This window comes from Littorina saxatilis, linkage group LG10 (assembly GCF_037325665.1).
Source record: "Littorina saxatilis isolate snail1 linkage group LG10, US_GU_Lsax_2.0, whole genome shotgun sequence".
Classification (NCBI taxonomy): domain Eukaryota; kingdom Metazoa; phylum Mollusca; class Gastropoda; order Littorinimorpha; family Littorinidae; genus Littorina; species Littorina saxatilis.
In genome coordinates, this window is record NC_090254.1 from 43026154 (window position 1) to 43046936 (window position 20783).

General features: G+C 42.3%; 1 protein-coding gene across 1 annotated transcript in view; it reads left to right on the forward strand.

Moving 5' to 3' along the window:
* Positions 1 to 20783, forward strand: part of LOC138978877 (ATP-dependent DNA/RNA helicase DHX36-like) — a 49243-nt gene that overhangs the window by 15672 nt on the left and 12788 nt on the right. The window contains exons 14-27 of the mRNA XM_070351684.1: positions 784 to 871; positions 1399 to 1519; positions 1929 to 2072; positions 3463 to 3580; positions 4282 to 4380; positions 5457 to 5630; positions 6899 to 6985; positions 7648 to 7725; positions 8848 to 8947; positions 9798 to 9894; positions 10217 to 10343; positions 10922 to 10996; positions 11467 to 11544; positions 15079 to 15207. Coding sequence (XP_070207785.1) covers positions 784 to 871; positions 1399 to 1519; positions 1929 to 2072; positions 3463 to 3580; positions 4282 to 4380; positions 5457 to 5630; positions 6899 to 6985; positions 7648 to 7725; positions 8848 to 8947; positions 9798 to 9894; positions 10217 to 10343; positions 10922 to 10996; positions 11467 to 11544; positions 15079 to 15207 — 1515 coding nt within the window. The remainder of the gene's footprint in view (positions 1 to 783; positions 872 to 1398; positions 1520 to 1928; positions 2073 to 3462; positions 3581 to 4281; positions 4381 to 5456; positions 5631 to 6898; positions 6986 to 7647; positions 7726 to 8847; positions 8948 to 9797; positions 9895 to 10216; positions 10344 to 10921; positions 10997 to 11466; positions 11545 to 15078; positions 15208 to 20783) is intronic.

A 20783-nucleotide genomic window follows, 5' to 3' on the forward strand; every position in this document is an offset into this window, starting at 1 on the left:
AAATGGCGGGGTAAAAACGGTGATACACGTAAAAGCGGCAGGAGTTTCAGCCCATGAACGAACAAACAAACAAACATTACATTGTATTGTATTGTTTTGTATTGTATTGTATTGTATTGTAGAGTGGAATCCCCTTTCAAGGCCTGAGAAAATCTGAGAAAATCTGAGAAAATCAAGTCTTAAAAGGCGGGGTTCATAAAATGGAGGTAAATATACAGAGCTTATGAACCGAAAACCTGAAAAAATAAGGTCTTCAAAAGGACGATGTCTTAAATAGGTGTGTTCCACTGTGTTGTGTTGTACTGTATTGCTTTGCTTGCATTGCATTGCATTGTCTTGCACTGTATGGTATTGTGTTGTACTGCATTGCATTGATTGCATTGCATTGTATTGCACTGTATGGTATTGTGCTGTATTGTATTGCTTTGTATTGTATTGTATGGTATTGTGTTGTACTGTATTGCTTTGCTTGCATTGCATTGTATTGCACTGTATGGTATTGTGCTGTATTGTATTGCTTTGTATTGTATTGTATGGTATTGTGTTGTACTGTATTGCTTGCATTGCATTGCATTGCATTGCATTGTATTGTATTGTATTGCATTGCATTGCATTGTATTGCACTGTATGGTATTGCATTATATTATATTGCATTGTATTGCATTGCATTGCATTGCATTGCATTGTATTGCATTGTATTGTGCTGTACTGTACTGTATGGTACTGTATGGTACTGTATGGTATTGTATTGTATGGTATTTTATTGTATTATATTGTCGACAGGACGGTGCTCTACTGGTGTTTGTTCCTGGCTGGGAGGAGATCAGCAATCTGCACAAGATGCTGCAGGCTAACCCCTCATTTACCGCAGGTAACTAGATTTAAGATTTAATTTCCATGTTTTGGTCCCGGGGTGTGGCTAATTAGAAACCAAATGAACAATGCTGTGTATGAATCAAACATAAATGCATTATCACCACATCTAATAAGACCAAGAACAAAAATTGAAAAATAATAAAAAGAGAAAGTGAAAGTGAAAGAGAGACCGTGAGTCAGATAGACTGAGAGAGAGAGAGAGAGAGAGAGAGAGAGAGAGAGAGAGAGAGAGAGAGAGAGAGAGAGAGAGAGAGAGAGAGAGAGAGAGAGAGAGAGAGAGAGAGAGAGGAGAGAGAGAGAGAGAGAGAGAGAGAGAGAGAGAGAGAGATATGGGAAAGAAATATGGATAAGAAACTCCAGGGTGGAAGGGGAGAGAGAAAGAAAGAGTAAGAGAGAGGGGGTGAGGGGGGAGAGCGAGAAAGAGACGATGAAACCGAGAAAGGTTTTAGGGGTATACTTTGTGACAGCACATTATTGTTCATATGCATTAAAAAAGAAATGTACCTGTCTTTCACTGATCAGGGAGATACAAGATTATCCCCCTTCACTCACTCATGCCGACTGTCAACCAGCGTGAAGTGTTTGATCGCCCGCCGCCAGGCGTGAGGAAAATCGTCATCGCCACCAACATCGCTGAAACCAGGTAACATACGCAGGGCTGTACATTGGCAGACAAACAACAGGCACAATTGTATTATAGTCTTGCGGTTAACAGTTAGGGCCTTCCATGTGGAAGGTTCTGGACTGCACCTGGATTGATAAAGGGTGGAGAGGTTGTTTTTTTGTATGTGTGACTGTGTGGGTGTGTGTTTGTGGTGTGTTTGTGTGTGTGATGTGTGTGTGTGTGGTGTGTGCTTGTGTGTGCATTTCTTCAACTTGCGTTTTCTCATGTGATTTTGAAAACCTGATCCTGTCTCTGACAGTATTCCAACTTTTTTTGTGTGTGTATAGTAGATAACTCCCTTTGTATGGTGAGGGCCAGATGCAAAATTTGATATCAATGATTATTCTTATACCCTTGTTAAATAAAGAATTGTCATTCTCAATGACAGTATCACGATCGACGACGTGGTGTTTGTGGTGGACTGCGGTAAGATCAAGGTCAAGGACTACGACCCCGCCACCAACCTCACCTGTCTGGAACCCCAGTGGGTGTCACGTGCCAACTCTAAGCAGCGTCGGGGCAGAGCCGGCAGGTACGGTGGAACCCGCTTTCAAGACCTCAATAAATCGTAAAAGATCGGGTCATAAAAAAGAGGAAGTCTTAAAATGGGGGTAGATTTACAGAGATTATCAACAGAAAATATGAAAATGCAAGGTCTTAAAACGGGGGAAAGGGGCGGGGATGTAGCTCAGTCGGTAGCGCGCTGGATTTGTATCCAGTTGGCCGCTGTCAGCGTGAGTTTGTCCCCACGTTCGGCGAGAGATTTATTTCTCAGAGTCAACTTTGTGTGCAGACTCTCCTCGGTGTCCGAACACCCCCCGTGTGTACACGCAAGCACAAGACCAAGTGCGCACGAAAAAGATCCTGTAATCCATGTCAGAGTTCGGTGGGTTATAGAAACACGAAAATACCCAGCATGCTTCCTCCGAAAACGGCGTATGGCTGCCTAAATGACGAGGTAAAAAACGGTCATACACGTAAAATTCCACTCGTGCAAAAAACACGAGTGTACGTGGGAGTTTCAGCCCACAAACAAAGAAGAAAAAGAAGAAGAAAAAAAATGGGGGAAGTCTTAAAATGGGGGTAGATTTACAGAGATTTATATGAACAGAAAATAAGAAAATGCAAGGTTTTAAAATGGGGGAAGTCTTAACTGGGGGAATCTACTGTATTTTCTTTTTTCTTTCATTTCATCACTGTACATTTCAGAGAAAACAAAAGAATTTTGTATTTGCCAAGACAAGAACAATTAAACATCAAAATCTGTAGCTTATTTAACATTGTTTGCCTCACCAACTGTTATTTAGATTTTTTTAGATAACTGTACATTTATTATTCCATTGCTGGGAAGTTTGGCTTGGGTACTGGGGTCTTAATGAGATACAATACCGATCGATACATGCACAGCCCAGCAATGACCTTACAAGTCCCGTCGCGATATAACCCTTCGTGGTTGAAAACGACGTTAAACACCAAATGAAGTAAAGTATTTTTCCTCTGCACATCAACATCCGTACAACATATCTTCATATCCTATACCGCACGGTTGGCCTAGTGGTAAGGCGTCCGCCCCGTGATCGGGAGGTCGTGGGTTCGAACCCCGGCCAGGTCATACCTAAGACTTTAAAATTGGCAATCTAGTGGCTGCTCCGCCTGGCGTCTGGCATTATGGGGTTAGTGCTAGGACTGGTTGGTCCGGTGTCAGAATAATGTGACTGGGTGAGACATGAAGCCTGTGCTGCGACTTCTGTCTTGTGTGTGGCGCACGTTATATGTCAAAGCAGCACCGCCCTGATATGGCCCTTCGTGGTCGGCTGGGCGTTAAGCAAACAAAAAACACAAAACACATCTTCATATCCTAAAGTTAATGAAACACAGTTAAAATAAATACTATAAGCTGGTTGGTTTTGATGCAATGTCAGGGTGCAGGCGGGATACTGCTACCACCTGTACACAGGCCTCAAGTGGCTGGAGATGATGGATTACCTCCCCCCTGAGATGCTCAGAACTCGTCTGGAGGAGCTCTGTCTGCAGATCAAGGTTTGCCCCGTAATATACGATTAGATATTAGATAAGATGAGATGATACGAGACGAGACGAGACGAGACGAGATAGGAATTCAAGAAAAGCTAATGATTGAAACATTGAATTTTTAACCGTAAAACACATTCATCGATTCTGGATTTTGAATCGTTAGCTACAGTCTATTTGCTTTGGGTGAATTTAAGATGACGTGTTCTCAATTTGACCTGCTTATTGTCTCCCTGTTTTGGGCATAACTCTGCCATAGCACTTGAAAATCTTGACAGAGTTATTTGTGAATATTTGTGTATTATCAATTAAACCAGGTAAAATGAGTATTTCGGTGTTTAGTCAAATGTTAAAGTTCCTACCACAGACATACATACATACATACATACGCACGCACAGACAGACACAGTTTACGATCGCATAGGGTACACTAACGTGAGCCAAAAATCTGTACTGGCTTTAAAACATGCTGTATTTTAGTAATAATAATAATAATAATAATAATAATAAATGAGCATTTATATAGCGCAACATCATAACTTTACAATTATGCTCATGGCGCTTGACACATTTAAAATTAAAACACAGTTATACAAGCATTTACATCTACATTCATAGTCAGCAACGCTTAATTAAAAGCATACACCATCACACATACATTACAAAAGATTCTTCCACTAACTAAGTTGGTGTGTTTTATTTGTGAACAGTTGCTGAAGCTTGGCCGCATCGAGCCGTTTGTCAGCAAAGCCATGCAGCCGCCCTCCATGGAAGCTCTGCACAAAGCCATCGTCACCCTGCAAGAGCTGGTGAGTGAGTGGTACAGAGGAACCCCGCTTTGAAGACCCCCCAATTTAACACTTGCTCCGGGCGGGGATGTAGCTCAGTCGGTAGCGCGCTGGATTTGTATCCAGTTGGCCGCTGTCAGCGTGAGTTCGTCCCCACGTTCGGCGAGAGATTTATTTCTCAGAGTCAACTTTGTGTGCAGACTCTCCTCGGTGTCCGAACACCCCCCCGTGTGTACACGCAAGCACAAGACCAAGTGCGCAACAAAAAAGATCCTGTAATCCATGTCAGAGTTCGGTGGGTTATAGAAACACGAAAATACCCAGCATGCTTCCTCCGAAAACGGCGTATGGCTGCCAAAATGGCGGGGTAAAAAACGGTCATACATGTAAAATTTCACTCGTGCAAAAAACACGAGTGTACGTGGGAGTTTCAGCCCACGAACGCAGAAGAAGAAGAAGAAGAAGACTTCCTCCCTTTTAAGACCCTGTTTTCCCAGACTTTCTGTTCATAACCTCTATCAAATTTACCCCCATTTTAAGACTCCCTCCTTTTGAAAACCTGATTTTCTAAGATTTTTGGCTGTCTTAAAAGGGAGGTTCCACTGTATTTCAATTACTTTATAACCCAATTGCTGGGAAGTTCGGGTTGCTTCCTCCCAGTGGAAAGCTACAGTGCTACCTGCGATGTGTGGCCCTTCTGATAAGAGGACACTTTCCTTAACTCTTACCAGTTCACGGTATCTTATGCTGAAAATAATGAAATTATGGTAGGGCCCGAAAATCTTAAGTTTCATGATCATTTCTTCAGGTAAATATAGCATGTTGTATATCAAATTGAAGCTCTTGAAATTAATGTTCTTGCTAACATTCTTAGTGTGTTCTGGCTGCTTAGAGAGGCCATCAAATTTTGTTTACATTAAAATTTCACATGATTTACAAAAGAGAGATTGTTGTCTCTCAATTTTTAGAACACACAGATTGCTAATTGAAATATTTGCAATTAGACGTACATATTAAATGCAGGTTACAGGCTGTTCAGTTGCAACAGATTTGACTGAATGTTTCACTCATGCTTTACACGACTTTTATCCTTTCAGAACGCCCTGGACGGTGAGGAGAATCTGTTACCGCTGGGCAAGCACCTTGCTCGCATGCCGGTCGACCCCCACACGGGCAAGATGATTCTGTTCGGCGCCATGTTCTGCTGTCTCAACCCCATCCTCACTGTGGCCGCCAGTCTGTCCTTCAAAGACGCTTTTGTCATACCTCTGGTTAGTGATTTTATTTATTTATTATTTATTTTATTTATTTATTTATTTATATAGCGCCTTATCCGAAGTTCAAAGCGCTTTATGCCGTGTGAGATGGAATTTTTTACACAATATATCACGCATTAACATCGACCAGCAAACCTCAAGCCTGTTAGGCGAATGTTCACCTTTCGCGGCCTTTATTCCAAGTCACACGGGTATTTGATGGACATTTTTATTTATGCCTATACAATTTTGCCAGGAAAGACCCTTTTGTCAATCGTGGGATCTTTAACGTGCACACCCCAATATAGTGTACACGAAGGGACCTCGGTTTTTCGTCTCATCCGAAAGACTAGCACTTGAACCCACCATCTAGGTTAGGAAAGGGGGGAGAAAATAGCGGCCCGACCCAGGGTCGAACACGCAACCTCTCGATTCCGAGCGCAAGTGCGTTACCACTCGGCCACCCAGACAGTGAGACTGTGGCCGCCAGTCTGTCCTTCAAAGACGCTTTTGTCATACCTCTGGTTAGTGATGACAGTGAGAGAAGGGGAGAAAGGGGGGGGGGGGGGGGGGGGTTGGGAGAGAGAGATGAAAAGCAAGAGAGAGAGATGAAGAGTGAGAGGGCGAGAGAGAGAGATGAAGAGTGAGAGGGCGAGAGAGAGGGAGACATGGGGAGAGAGAGAGAGAGGGGGGGAGAGAGAGGGGGGAGAGAGAGGGGGAGGGGGAGAGAGAGAGTGGGAGAGAGAGATGGGGGAGAGAGAGAGGGGGAGAGAGAAAGAGAGGGGGAGAGAGAAAGAGAGGGGGAGAGAGAAAGAGAGGGGGAGAGAGAGAGGGGGGGGGGGAGAGAGAGAGAGCGAAACTGAGAGAAAGAGGAGACAGAGAGGGAGGGAGGGACAGACGGATGTACAGAGAGAGGGAGAGAGTCGCTAGTGCCTTCTTTGCAAAGTTAATTCATCCCAACAGATTCCTGCTGTGCAATGTAGAGAGCATCCAGGCTGTTATTTGTAATGTTCATTTTGTGACCAAGTGGAGGGATGGTCTTATCCCATCCAAAAGCCTGGCCAGATGTGAGATGGTGGTTCATGGTTTTCATGGTAAGGAGTTGTACCGTTAACATTTATTTGTGTTGTGCTAATAATTATATATTAGATATCGATCCATCCACAGCCTGGCAGCGACCTTTCAAGTAATTTCCTCGTTCTGATGCTGTAGATTTACTCTGAAAGAGGGGACCAAGAAGAGATGGCTTGTTTTGTTTAATTGGTGTCGTTTGTCTTTAACAGGGCAAGGAGAAAGAAGCGGATAAAGCCAGGAAAGAGTTAGCAGAGAGCAGCAAGAGTGACCACTACGTTCTCATCAGAGCCATGGAGGTGGGATCACATTTTGTGTCTTATTTGTTTTGTATTGTGTGTGTGGATTTTTCATGTAAGTTGTTTCCCTTGGCCTTTTTTTGGCTGTTTGTTTTTCTTTCTTTCTTTTTTTTCTCTGCTTTTTCATGTTTTTTTTCTTCTCCATGGCCTTATTCAGGCATGGGAATTCCAAAATAGAAAAAACTCTGAAAATAGGCTGAGGTCCAGGGGCCGCCTAGGCCCTGGCGGGGTACAGGGGCAGAGCCCCGTTAGGGGGACCAGGGGTGCGAAGCCTCCCGGAAGGAAAACGAATTTTAGCATTTTAGACCAATATTTTGATAGTTCTCGTGTAAGCAAACAATGGCTAGAGAGACAATAGTATACATATAATTCAATTTACCTTTTTTTTGCCGCGGACAATTTTTTAGTTTCGCTGAAACGTTATTTCCTTTTCGCTTAAATCCGCGATTTCGCGGACAGTTCCCATGCATGCTTGTTTGACTTTTTTCTTGGCTTTCTTTTTGGTGTTTTAGGTTTTCTTCAAAGCTTTTTTTTCTCTTGAAGATTATGATTGAGACTTATTAAGATCAGAAATGTTATGTTAAAAATGATGATGAGGGGTTGAGGGGGATTATGATGTCAGCAGCGTACATGTAATATTGTGTCATCATGGATGATTTCAGTTATGGGAGAGGAGCTTGTCCAGGGGCGCTGACCGACAGTTCTGCTGGGACTACTTCTTGTCACCAAGCACGCTGCGTGTTGGTAGCTTTTCTCTCCTGTGTGAATTTAGTCTTGTGAGAGTGTGCATGCACCAAGGATAGCGGTTGGATCAGTGTGTGTGTGTGTGTCTGTTCTCTCCAGGCACATTGTTCTGATTTTGAACATGATAAATAATGATAATAAAAATGATAAAGTACTAGTCCCTGGCTCCAGGCGCTTTACAATTGTATTACATGTGTAACAAATACAAAGTTAAAATTAAAACAAGTTGTGTAAGGCGAAATTACTACATTTAGGCAAGCTGTGGAACTCACAGAATGAAACTGAACGCACTGCATTTTTTCACAATGACCGTAGTCCGTAGAATGCAGTGAAATTGACGAGCCTGTTTAGCGCGGTAGCGGTTGCGCTGTGCTGCGCTGCACGCTTTTCTGTACTTCTCTTCGTTTTAACTTTCTGAGCGTGTTTTTTAATCCAAACATATCATATCTATATTATGTTTTTGGAATCAGGAACCGACAAGGAATAAGATGAAATTGTTTTTAAATCGATTTCGGAAATTTTATTTTAATCATGATTTTTATATTTTTAATTTTCAGAGCTTGTTTATAATCCGAATATAACATATTTATATGTTTTGGGAATCAGAAAATGATGAAGAATAAGATTGTTTTATAAAAAAATAATTTTAATTACAATTTTCAGATTTTTAATGACCAAAGTCATTAATTAATTTTTGAGCCTCCAAGCTGAAATGCAATACCAAAGCCCAGCCTTCGTCAAAGATTGCTTGGCCAAAATTTCAATCAATGTTATTGAAAAATGAGGGTGTGACAGTGCCGCCTCAACTTTTACGAAAAGCCGGATATGACGTCATCAAAGACATTTATCCAAAAAATGAAAAAACCGTCTGGGGATATCATACCCAGGAACTCTCATGTAAATTTCATAAAGATTGGTCCAATAGTTTACTCTGAATCGCTCTACACACACACACGCACAAACAGACACACACACACACACACACACACACACACATACACACACAAACACACACACACACAGACACCATGACCCTCATCTCGATTCCCCCTCTATGTTAAAACATTTAGTCAAAACTTGACTAAATGTAAAAATCAACTTTGACCCCCTGTTTTCAGATGCTGAAGGACATGAAGAAACAGCTGGCGGATCTGCTGCACGACCTCAACTTTGTGGCCAGCAAGAACCCTAAAGACCCACAGTCCAACATCAACTCTGGTCAGCCAGCAATGTCTCTCTCTCTCTCTCTCTCTCTCTCTCTCTCTCTCTCTCTCTCTCTCTCTCTCTCTCTCTCTCTCTCTCTCTCTCTCTCTCTCTCTCTCTCTCTCTCTCTCTCTCTCTCTCTCTCTTCGCTCTAAGGTAATGTATTGCCTTAATGACAATGATAAAGAATTGTCATTGTCATTGTCTCTTTCTCTCTCTCTCTCTCTTATTCTCTCTCTCTCTCTCTCTCTCTCTCTCTCTCTCTCTCTCTCTCTCTCTCTCTCTCTCTCTCTCTCTCTCTCTCTCTCTCTCTCTCTCTCTCTCTCTCTCTCTCTCTCTCCATTTGCCTGCATGTAACTTAATTCTCTCCCTTTGTTTAGGACCTGGTTTTTATCAGATTTGTTTAAGTCTGGCGGGGATGTAGCTCAGTCGGTAGCGCGCTGGATTTGTATCCAGTTGGCCGCTGTCAGCGTGAGTTCGTCCCCACGTTCGGCGAGAGATTTATTTCTCAGAGTCAACTTTGTGTGCAGACTCTCCTCGGTGTCCGAACACCCCCGTGTGTACTCGCAAGCACAAGACCAAGTGCGCACGAAAAAGATCCTGTAATCCATGTCAGAGTTCGGTGGGTTATAGAAACACGAAAATACCCAGCATGCTTCCTCCTTAAACGGCGTATGGCTGCCTAAATGGTGGGGTAAAAAACGGTCATACACGTAAAATTCCACTCGTGCAAAAAACACGAGTGTACGTGGGAGTTTTCAGCCCACGAACGAAGAAGAAGAAGAAGAAGTTTAAGTCTAAAAAAGGCGAGGTTCCATTGGCATTGTATCGTTACTGAATTTGTGACGTTGTATGTGTGTGACAGGTGACCTGGGCCTGGTGAAGGCGGTGCTGTGTGCGGGGCTCTACCCTCACGTGGCCAAGGTGGCCTCCACACCACGACCAGGGGACCCCCCCTACAAGTGGGTATTTCATTTCATTTCATGTACTTCATTCGGGTTGCTTAATTCCTCCCAGTGGAAAGCTGGCAGCAAGGTGTGTGTTTAGCTGTAATCAGCCACCTGCGCTTATGGCAGAATGACCGAGGCCTTTTACGTGCCTCTGTGGTGACACGGGATGGGACATGGATACTGATTCAGTCTGCACATACAATTGACCTGTGTCCGTCCCAGCCTGGATTCGAACCTGTGACCCTAGGATCCCTGTACAGAATAGTGTTGTTTGCTGCAGATTGTGTGGGGGCTTCATGATGATGTTGTTTCATTTTGGTTGTGTGTGCTTCAGGATGGTGAAACTGCACACGAAGAACGGCAAGGGGAAAGTGTCAGTCCATCCCAAGTCGGTCAACTGCAGGGAGACGCATTTTGAGTCAAAGTGGCTTGTCTACTATCACATGCTGAAGACTACCCAGGTTAGGGTGTGTGTGTGTGTGTGTGTGTGTGTGTGTGTGTGTGTGTGTGTGTGTGTGTGTGTGTGTGTGTGTGTGTGTGTGTGTGTCTGTCCTCTCTCTCTCTCTCTCTCTCTCTCTCTCTCTCTCTCTCTCTCTCTCTCTCTCTCTCTCTCTCTCTCTCTCTCTCTCTCTCTCTCTCTCTCTCTCTCTCGGTCTGTTATATTCCACAACTCTCAATAAACACAGTCAGACACAGTGAATCAGGCGAAGTGTGTTCTGACTGCAGTAGACGAACTCAGAAAATAACTCTGTTGGGTTTGTATGGGTTGTAACAAAGAGAATACCCTTGACCTTGCTTTTATTGAGGCTAACTTATTCCTTACATGTTCCTCGTCAGCATGTTTCAGACACACCCCTCGCGAGAGACTGGACTATAAATGTTACGTGGGAAAGTTTACCTCAATAAAAGCAAGAGTATACACTCTTTCACAACCTATACAAACCCGATTTTGGAACATCGTCTATTGTACAGGTTAATGATGACAATCTTCAATCATGACTTTCAGTTTCACAGTCCAATTTACTTTTTTACCTTGCAGGTGTATGTTCATGACTGCACAATGGTGTCGCCCTATCCGCTGCTTTTCTTCGGAGGCAAGATCAGCATAATCATGGTAATGTATTGCCTTAATTACTTGATACTGGGGGGGGGGGGGGGGGGGGGGGGCGTTATCAGCATTTTGATGATCTTAATTTCATGTACAGTCGAACCTGTTTATGACGACAAAGACAGGTATGACTGTATCGCCTATTGCTTTATACTTGGGGGGAGAAGGGGGGGAGGGGGAATTTACCAAGACAAGATCAGCATAATCACGGTAATATATCAACTATTCCCTTATACTGGGAGGGCGGGGGGGGGGGGGGGGGGGGGGGGGGGGGTGGTGGTATCTTTGGAGGCAGGATGAGCATAGCGGTGGTACTGTATTTTTATGTACAACCTATTCCTTTATACTAGGGGGGTTGGGAGGGCTCGATAAATGCTGTCAGAGGTCCAGGCTGTAATTGTCAGTGTACAGTGTATGACAATGCAGGGAAAGAGGGAATGAAAATATAAGTTGAACAATATTGTTTTTGTTTTCAGGACTCGGGTCAAGAATGTATCTCAGTGGACGACTGGATTGTGTTCAGGGCCTCTCGCAGCACTGCACAACTCGTCAAGGTCTGTGTTGAGTTATTCATTATCTACGTTATTTAATTGTATGTTTAACCAAAATATGACATTTTACACATATTGAAACAGTCAGTGTTGTTCCGAGACTGTGGCAGAGGTCGAGGTGAGCAATGACTGTCAGGATCTGTGTTAAATGTCATAACTATTTTGGTCAAATGTGCAAAAAACGTTTTTTTATTAGAATTCCTTTTAGTTGTTATGATTGAACGCACACAAAACAAGCACTCTACTGTTGACGCCTGGATATGATGTTAATGTTAGACGCCTGGATATGATTTACTTTCTGACTCTGACGTCTCATGGCTCAAAGAAGGGAAATCCGTGTGTGTGTGTGTGTGTGTGTGTGTGTGTTTGTGTGTTAATGTTTGTGTGTGTGTGTGTGTGTGTGTGTGTGTGTGTGTGTGTGTGTGTGTGTGTGTGTGTGTGTGTGCGTGCGTGCGTGCGTGCGTGCGTGCGTGCGTTTTGTCAAGTCATCCCAGAAGGCATTTAATCAATTCATCTGTAGCAGCTGGTGCTAATGTCCCGTCATTGAGAGCGGCAATAAACACAGCATATCTTGCACAACAGATCTTATCTATCACCTCTAGGGCCTCCTGGTTTTCATCATTAGAGCGGTCCGAGTGACAGCTTGCGTAGCAGAACACTCTCTCTCACAAATAAACGTCCTTTCTCAACTGTTAAAGGTCCGTTCATATCACTGTAAAGTCGTTTAAGGATTGTAATGTGCACCGGAACCCCCCTGTTAAAACCCCACCTCCTCCTTGATTTGGTAGGCAGGTTAGATGATACAATTACAACTTTCTTGGCCAACGTCATGCATAGCTAGCCATATCGGTTGAAGGAACGTTAAAAAAAACATAAAATAATAATAATAATAATAATAATAATAATGCATAATATTTATATAGCGCATGTATCCAGGGTTTTTAACCCTGCTCAAAGCGCTCAATAAACAACCTTCTTTGCCAAGAACATGCTCAATGGAGACCCATTGACGCCATTGTTGTCAGTCTGGGTTCAGACAATTGGAACATTCTTGACAGATATTAAAGGTGGGAAGGAATGGAAAGACAGACTTTTGTTGTAGCATTCATACTCACTACTCCTGCTCACAGGAACACACACACAAAGAAGGATGACTCATTTCAGTGTTGAGGCTATAATTGCATTTTTCGTTACTTAGAGTTGGGAGATTTTGTTGTCTGCGCAAAGAACACATTTGTCAGTGATAAATGACAGTAACATGTAAGAGATTGGTGAGTCAGTGAGGAATGAGAACAAGTTGTCATAGTCTAAGGTAAGCAGACCACCAAAACATAATAAGAGTACATGTTAAGAACCAATGCATCAATAATACCCATACACTGGAACCACCCCCCCCCCCCCCCCCCACCCACCCCCCCCCCCCCCCCCAATCCCCGCCCCCACCTTCTTTTAAGACCTTTTGGTCAGGTAAAATAAGCTTTTGCTTGAGTTTGTGTCTTCGTTGCATACTGTCAATACTTGCATGTTATGTATTTTGAATAAAAGTTTGTTTAAAGCAAAACAAAACAAAACTATAAAGACCTAAACAAAATCTGTGAAAATCAGATCTTAAACTGGTCAAGGTAATCTTAAAACGGAGGTACATTTACAGAGCTTATGAACAGGAAATCTGAGCAAACAAGGTTTTAAAAGAGGGAAACTCCTAAAGCCGAACATCCATCTCCAGGAGACCAGGCCTTGTTATAGTAGAAAGCCACAGAGCTAAATTTAGCGTTGCCAGCGACTTTCTTTTCTTTCTTTATTTGGTGTATAACGTCGTTTTCAACCACGAAGGTTATATCGCGACGGGGAAAGGGGGGAGATGGAATAGAGCCACTTGTCAATTGTTTCTTGTTCACAAAAGCACTAATCAAAAATTTGCTCCAGGGGCTTGCAACGTAGTACAATGTATTACCTTACTGGGAGAATGCAAGTTTCCAGTACAAAGGACTTAACATTTCTTACATACTGCTTGACTAAAATCTTTTACAAACATTGACTATATTCTATACAAGAAACACTTAACAAGGGTAAAAGGAGAAACAGAATCCGTTAGTCGCCTCTTACGACATGCTGGGGAGCATCGGGTAAATTCTTCCCCCTAACCCGCGGGGGGATATATACAGTCGAACCCACATAAAACGAACACGCTAGTTACGAATTTTGACTTATAACGTATTAGTTTTAAGTTCCCAACTGAATACCTCTTTCTTCATGCTTAAAAAAAATGCTTAAAACGAATTCTTTATAACGAATTTATGCTTATAACGAGCACTTTTTGGATTCCCAAGCATGCATAATGTCTGTAATTTACTCACGCTTATGACGAAATCTTTAAACTCGTCCCGAGATCGACATATCATGGGAATTTGAGAAGTTTGAATACATGTGTCAAAGTCTTCCCTTGCGTCGACTGCTTGAACCATTGCTCAACCGATCACTGAATAAAGTTAAACTGATTACACTGTACTCACAAAACAATTTCAAATTTAGAATCAAAGTGATTGATAGCTCAGACACTGAACATGAATGACTGACTGACGTTTATTTCCTTCGCGAATACCAAAAACGAAACATCAATGTTTTGAACGGGAGCCATTGCCAAAAAATATAGATGCCAGAGTGGTTTCCCTTGGACAAGGGAAACCACACTCTCAACGTTTGCGTTCGCCGGTTCGCGATAGTTTATCAGTCAGTCAGTGCTTTCGATTTGGATTTGAACATCATGTTGCAACAACAAACAAAAAAACTAAATTGGCCAAGGTTTGCTACCCGTCGCCAAGGTAAGTGATTCCGGACAAATGATAGGAACACCGCGAATGTGGACAGTGTCAGTGTGTGCGTGTGTGTGACCAAAAACGTAACAACTGGATGAAACATCTGTGTGCTCACTCTCACTCAAACTCAACAATCATCACTCAACATGAGACACACATGAACATGTAACTGAATATGTCACTTTATTGTCTAAACGTGAAGCAGCATGAAAGTTGCAAAAGAAACAAATTGAAACACCATAAAATGTACAAGACTTAAAAAAAAAAAAAAATCAATCAATTTTCTTAATACGAATTTTGGTTAAGACGAACTTTTTTTCCGATCCCCAGTGATTCGTCTTAAGCGAGTTCGACTGTAGTCCACACACAAGAAAACAGAGCTACATCTGTCCCGCCCGCAAACCAGCCGGTAATGGCCTTTAACTTGCCAGGAAATATTTGTATGCAAAGCATTAGGTGTATTTACCTGAATTGACAACTGACAGTGTTTTCTTGATGTATTAAATGACCACACCCCATACGCACACGTATTGTTTGTTTGTTGTTTTTCTTCTTCTTCTTCTGTTGTTGTTTATTAAACAGTTTGTTGCCTGTTAAAGCAAGTTACCCAGGCAGGATTTAAGGGTTATAGTCAGAGAGGTAGGGGGGGATGGGTGTCTTTAAACGGGGTTTCGCTGTTCTCTCCAATATGATTCAAACTATTTCACGCTTTGTTGCACAGGATCTGCGTCGTCAACTGGATAGGCTGTTGGAAGAGAAGATCGTGCGGCCAGGTGTGACCAACTGGAACGAGACGGAGAAAGAAGGGGCACTGATGCGTGCCATTGCTGAGCTCATCTCAACAGAGGAGGTTGAAGGAGGGACGGGGGGCGGGGAGGGTGCTGGGAGGTGGGGCGGGAGGAGGTAGTTGTGGGGAAAAAGGAGGGAGGGGGAGAGAGGCCTGCTAGGGGCACTCATAAGAATCTTGACAGACTTTTCTGTGAGCTCCAAGGGTATGATCTACTGGGCAGTTTTAGGGATCAGGCTCAGATTAATTTTGTTGGATTGTTTTGGTCAGTTTCTGATTGTTATACAACAAATTCATGATGTTTCTGTGCTTAAATTCATGTTCTGTTTTAGTAACGGGTTAGGTAATGTACGTTAGTTCAATTTGAAATGTATTCAATATGTCATTAGTTTCAAGTGTCCAATTGATGTGTTGTATTGAAGTGGCTGATACTGTTTGCTGGTGAATTTGAAATTTATTTGACAGGTTAGGGTACACAAACTGATATCTGATTTTGACCCCTGCATTGTTGGGAAACTTTGTCCACAGTGGTGTGGTTTATACATATATAGTCCACAGTGGAACCCCTTTTTAAGACCTTTAAAAATCAATGAAAATCAGTTGGTCGCTATCAGCGTGGGTTCGATCCCCACGTTCGGCGAGAGATTTATTTCTCGGAGTCAACTTTGTGCAGACTCTCTTCGGTGTCCGAACACCCCCGTGTGCACATATGCGCACGAAAAAGATCCCACGTTCACAGCGAAATTCTCAGGGCTTGGAAAACACGAAGACACGCATGCATCATCTCTCGTCTCCAATTATCATGATCGTATTTCGATACTTTGACGAGACAAACCCAATGCTGGTGTGTCGAAGGAGACAGCCACAGCGGGCTTGTTCGAATCAAAGTATCACACCATATCTTCAACGTATTACCAATACCTGTCCCAATATAGACCAGTTGGTCTAAGAGGACGTTAAACCCTAATAGTCAGTGAAAATCAGATCTTGAAAAAAAAAGTCTTGAAATGAGGGTACGGAATGTCTGTATCAACAGAAAGTCCGAGAAAACAAGCTCTTGAAAATGAAGGAGATCACTCTAAGGGTGACATATAAAAGAGAGGTTCCTCTGTAGCTGTAATTTGTGGCCCCTCTGATGAGAGGACACCTCCCAGAAAAGGACACCCTCTGTTGTTCCTCTGTCCTTCAATGTTACCAGTTGTACCTGCCATAGGACGTTGTTAGTGCAGGGACACTTTGGCTGGGCTCAAGGGGTGTTCTATCTTCACAGGTAACGCTTCACAAGAATCTTTGTATTAAAAGATGGATGTCACAAGTTACACTGGCCACAGTAAATGAGATAGAGACAATTTCAGGGACAGAATAGACGATGTTCCGGAAATATGTTATATGAAGTCTTACATCGCGCGCGCATCTCTAGACTCGGACTCAAGGCGCAGGGATCTATTTATGCCGTGTGAGATGGAATTTTTTTACACAATACATCACGCATTCACATCGACCAGATCGCAGCCATTTCGGCGCATATCCTACTTTTCACGGCCTATTATTCCAAGTCACACGGGTATTTTGGTGGACATTTTTTTATCTATGCCTATACAATTTTGCCAGGAAAGACCCTTTTGTCAATCGTGGGATCTTTAGCGTGCACACCCCAATGTAGTGTACATGAAGGGACCTCGGTTTTTCGTCTCATCCGAAAGACTAGCACTTGAACCCACCACCTAGGTTAGGAAAGGGGGGAGAAAATTGCTAACGACCTGACCCAGGGTCGAACTCGCAACCTTTCGCTTCTGAGCGCAAGTGCGTTACCACTCGGCCACCCAGTCCATATATATAGAACTCTGTTATGTTTGTATGGGTTGTGAAAGCTATTGCTTTTTTTAATCCGATTTTCCCACGCGACATTATAGGCCAGTGAATAAGCTTGGGGTGTGTCTGACCGAGCACCTGGGGAAAGTTTGCCTCAATATAAGCAAAAGTATTCACTCTTTCACATTACCCATACAAACCTAACAGAGTTACTTCAAGAGTTTGTCTATTGTCAGTGTTTAAAAAAAAAAGTGTTGTGGTTTTTTTTGTGCAGGATGATAGACTGTGCATGTGAGATGATGGCTGTTGTAAGCTGTGAATACATGTGCTTGGTGAATAATTATTGCTTGAATGTGTTGTTGCTTGATGTTTGGTGAGTGTGTGTATGTGTGTTTTGCGTGTGTGTGTGTGTGTGTGTGTGTGTGGAAGTGTGTGAGTCAACTCACACCTTATGTAGCACACAAATTTGGCTTATAATGTATAGAAAAAGGAAGTATACTTCATATGCCATAGAGTGTGTATCCTGCATCTTTCTTGCTGTCAGAGCATCAAAACGAACCAACACAAACAGTTCAGATGTTTCATGACATTTATTAACAACTGCGCAAATGTAGCCTAACATCAAAGATCTTTTTGACACAAGCGTGAATTTGCCAAGCCGTACACACAACAGATTGCACACCAAGACAACCGTTAAACATTCATTCTCTTCCAGAAAGAAAAAAGAAATTTTAACAAAATTCCTCCCCCCAGGACACATGCCAGAAGTCCACCATCTTGATGCTTCATTTTTGTGCAGAATGGGATTTTTTGTATGTACAGCGGTACCTGCGATGATAGGACACCCCTGGGACCAACCAACAGTGTCCCTACAGTGCAGGTGGCCTGTCATGACAGGTATATTGTGTCGAGATAGTAGACAAAGGGACCTCATAATGTGTCCTTTTAAGGGAGGTGTCCTCTCAACAGAGGGGCCACACATCGCAGGTACCACTGTGCATACATTAATTTCTTGACAGACATTGATGTGAAAATCTGCAAAATCAATTCCAAAAAAATTCTGATTCTACACAAAAAGCAGCCAGGATGTTGGAGTTTGGTAAGTTTCCACAGGGTGGTCTTAATAACCAAGCCAGTTAAACATTCAAGCCAAGCCCGCTCTTCCTGGACTTCTCTTCCAAAGACAAGTGTTATCTCAGACTGAGAACAACACCAATACTATAGCTAAGGCTTGAAAAGATGATAATGCAAATAATGACGACTCACTTAGAACAATTCTGTCATTTCTTTTGCATGTGTCCCAGCTAGGACCTGCATGAGAAGGTATTATTACGTTACGAGGAGGAAGTTTTTTAGAAAAGGACTTCGTCGTATTTACGACAAAAGGTGTATCATTCCCAGGCCTGAAATGGGTTCTTTTAAAACAAAAAAGAAGAAAGAAATACAAGTCAAAAGAATACACATCAAAACATCTTTATACACATCTTAATTTACAATACACATGATAATATCTGTTTAACAGATACCAAACGATTCCCCGATCCCTATATTTATGCAGAAAACTATAGACGAACGGGAAATTTGCAAGCACTGTTGCAGAATTCCCCATTCAATCGATTCAACAAGCATTAAACTCTGACGCAGAAAAAATCTCCACAATGATATTATGTTTTGTTGCTAATTAATTTATTGAAAGTGTTCTTTTCCACCAGCAATCAGATCAGCAGAAAGTCAACATAATTCATGGCTTATTTAAGAACTCGGGTCTTTTTCAAGTCAGTGTACGACGTCATCATGTTTGCATGTGTGTGCGTGTATGTCTCACTGCATGTGTGTGTGTGTTTGTGTTCCATCATAGTATCTGTGTAAGTGTGTGTGTGTTAGAGAGAGAGAGAGAGTGCACATGTACTTGTGTGCATGAGTGTTTGTGTGTGTGTGTGCATGAGTGTTTGTGTGTGTGCATGCATGTGTGTGTGTGTACATGAGTGTTTGTATGTGTGTGCATGAGTGTTTGTGTGTGTGTGTGTGTGTTTGTGAGGCACACATCAATGAGTTTGGTTTAATTGCGCACAGATCAAGCGTTGAATCTGTCAAACAGGTAATTTACAATCACTGTTGCACAACTTCTGTTTGACAGAAAGGCTGTTTTAGTATCACAAATATTGCTGCTGTCTCTCTCATCAGAGAAAGCGCTCCAGTCATTTTTGCAAGCAAAAAAAACACACAAAAAGATATATGATACAGGCACCTGGACAGAGGAATCGATCGAATGTCAATCATCGATTTACATAATCACCAGTTTGTTTGTTTGTTTGTTTATTTGTTGCTTAACGTCCAGCCGACTACGCAGAGCCATATCAGGACGAGGAAGGGGGGGGATGAAGGGGGCCACTTGTCAAGCGATTCCTGTTTACAAATGCACTAACCCATTACTTGTGTCCCAGCAGGCTTTAGTAAAACTAAATTAATACCTACTGGAAGATTACCAGTTTCCAGTATGTTAAAATAGGCTTAACCTATCTACTGCTGGACTTACATCAGAACACTAACAGATTAAACTATACATGAATCGCGAGACAAGCGGCAAGAGAAGAGATTTTTGGAAAAAATACAGGTGAATGAGCAAGAAGGCAGAAAAAAGAAAAGAATTCATGAAGAAAAAGAGAGCACGACAGGAAAGAGGAACCAAAAATCTACCTAACAGCAAACTAGAAAGCTCCTGCGGTTCCAAAAACAGGAGGGGCCTTTAATTTCATAACCGCAGTGCCCCACTGCGGGAATAATCACCAGTAAAGAAGCCACTAATTTCTACAAAGCACACACAAAATGGCTAAACCTATAAAGTACATACATAAAACGCAAACATTATCAGATCTGCTGATGCCCGTTCTTGTAAAGAGAGAACAGGAACTAACAAATCACTGTTGCACAGATCCTATTCTTCACTTTCTTGTTTTAGATCTCTGACAATGTTAAGTGTCAATTTTAACATTGTGAATCACATATAATTATATAAACATACAATGATAACATCTGGAAAAAACAAGATCGGAGGGATTGGCAGTTCACTATAATTTAATCTCAATTGATGCCCCAAAAAATATATCACCGGGTGCCAGTTAATTCCTATGCAGATCCCATAACGGATGCACTGATATCATCAGAAATTAAATCACATTTCCTCTTTCATGCCCTGAGAGATGGCGCAGCCTAGAAGACAAGAGTTACAAGCATAATGCTTCATTAGATCGTTAAGTTAATGAAAATGACACCAATTACACACACCAAGACGTCTTTTTTCGGCCCTCGTTTCTAAAGTGAGATCTCTGACGTCAAAACGGAAAGACGGTTCAAGTTAACTTCGTACTAAATAAAAAAAAAGTACTCGTAGTACTATGCCAACGATAGCGTCACATAAAAATGCTGTCACTTATAGACTGCATGTCTCCCGAGGAGCTGTCAAAAAAATTCCAGAACGCAGTTTTTCTTGATTACTTCGACATACCTAAGCTAGCAGTAAAAAAAAAATCTTTTTAAGGTCAGCGGATGTGCATGTATCGGCGTCATATTTCATTAACTATCATGGCAAATGCAAGGAGACACTGCCACAATTCTGTGGGTCCTTTCTTTCTTTATTTGGTGTTTAACTTCGTTTTCAACCACGAAGGTTATATCGCGACGGGGAAAGGGGGGAGATGGGATAGAGCCACTTGCTAATTGTTTCTTGTTCACAAAAGCACAAATCAAAAATTTTCTCCAGGGGCTTGCAACGTAGTACAAAACATTGTATTACCTTACTGGGAGAATGCAAGTTTCCAGTACAAAGG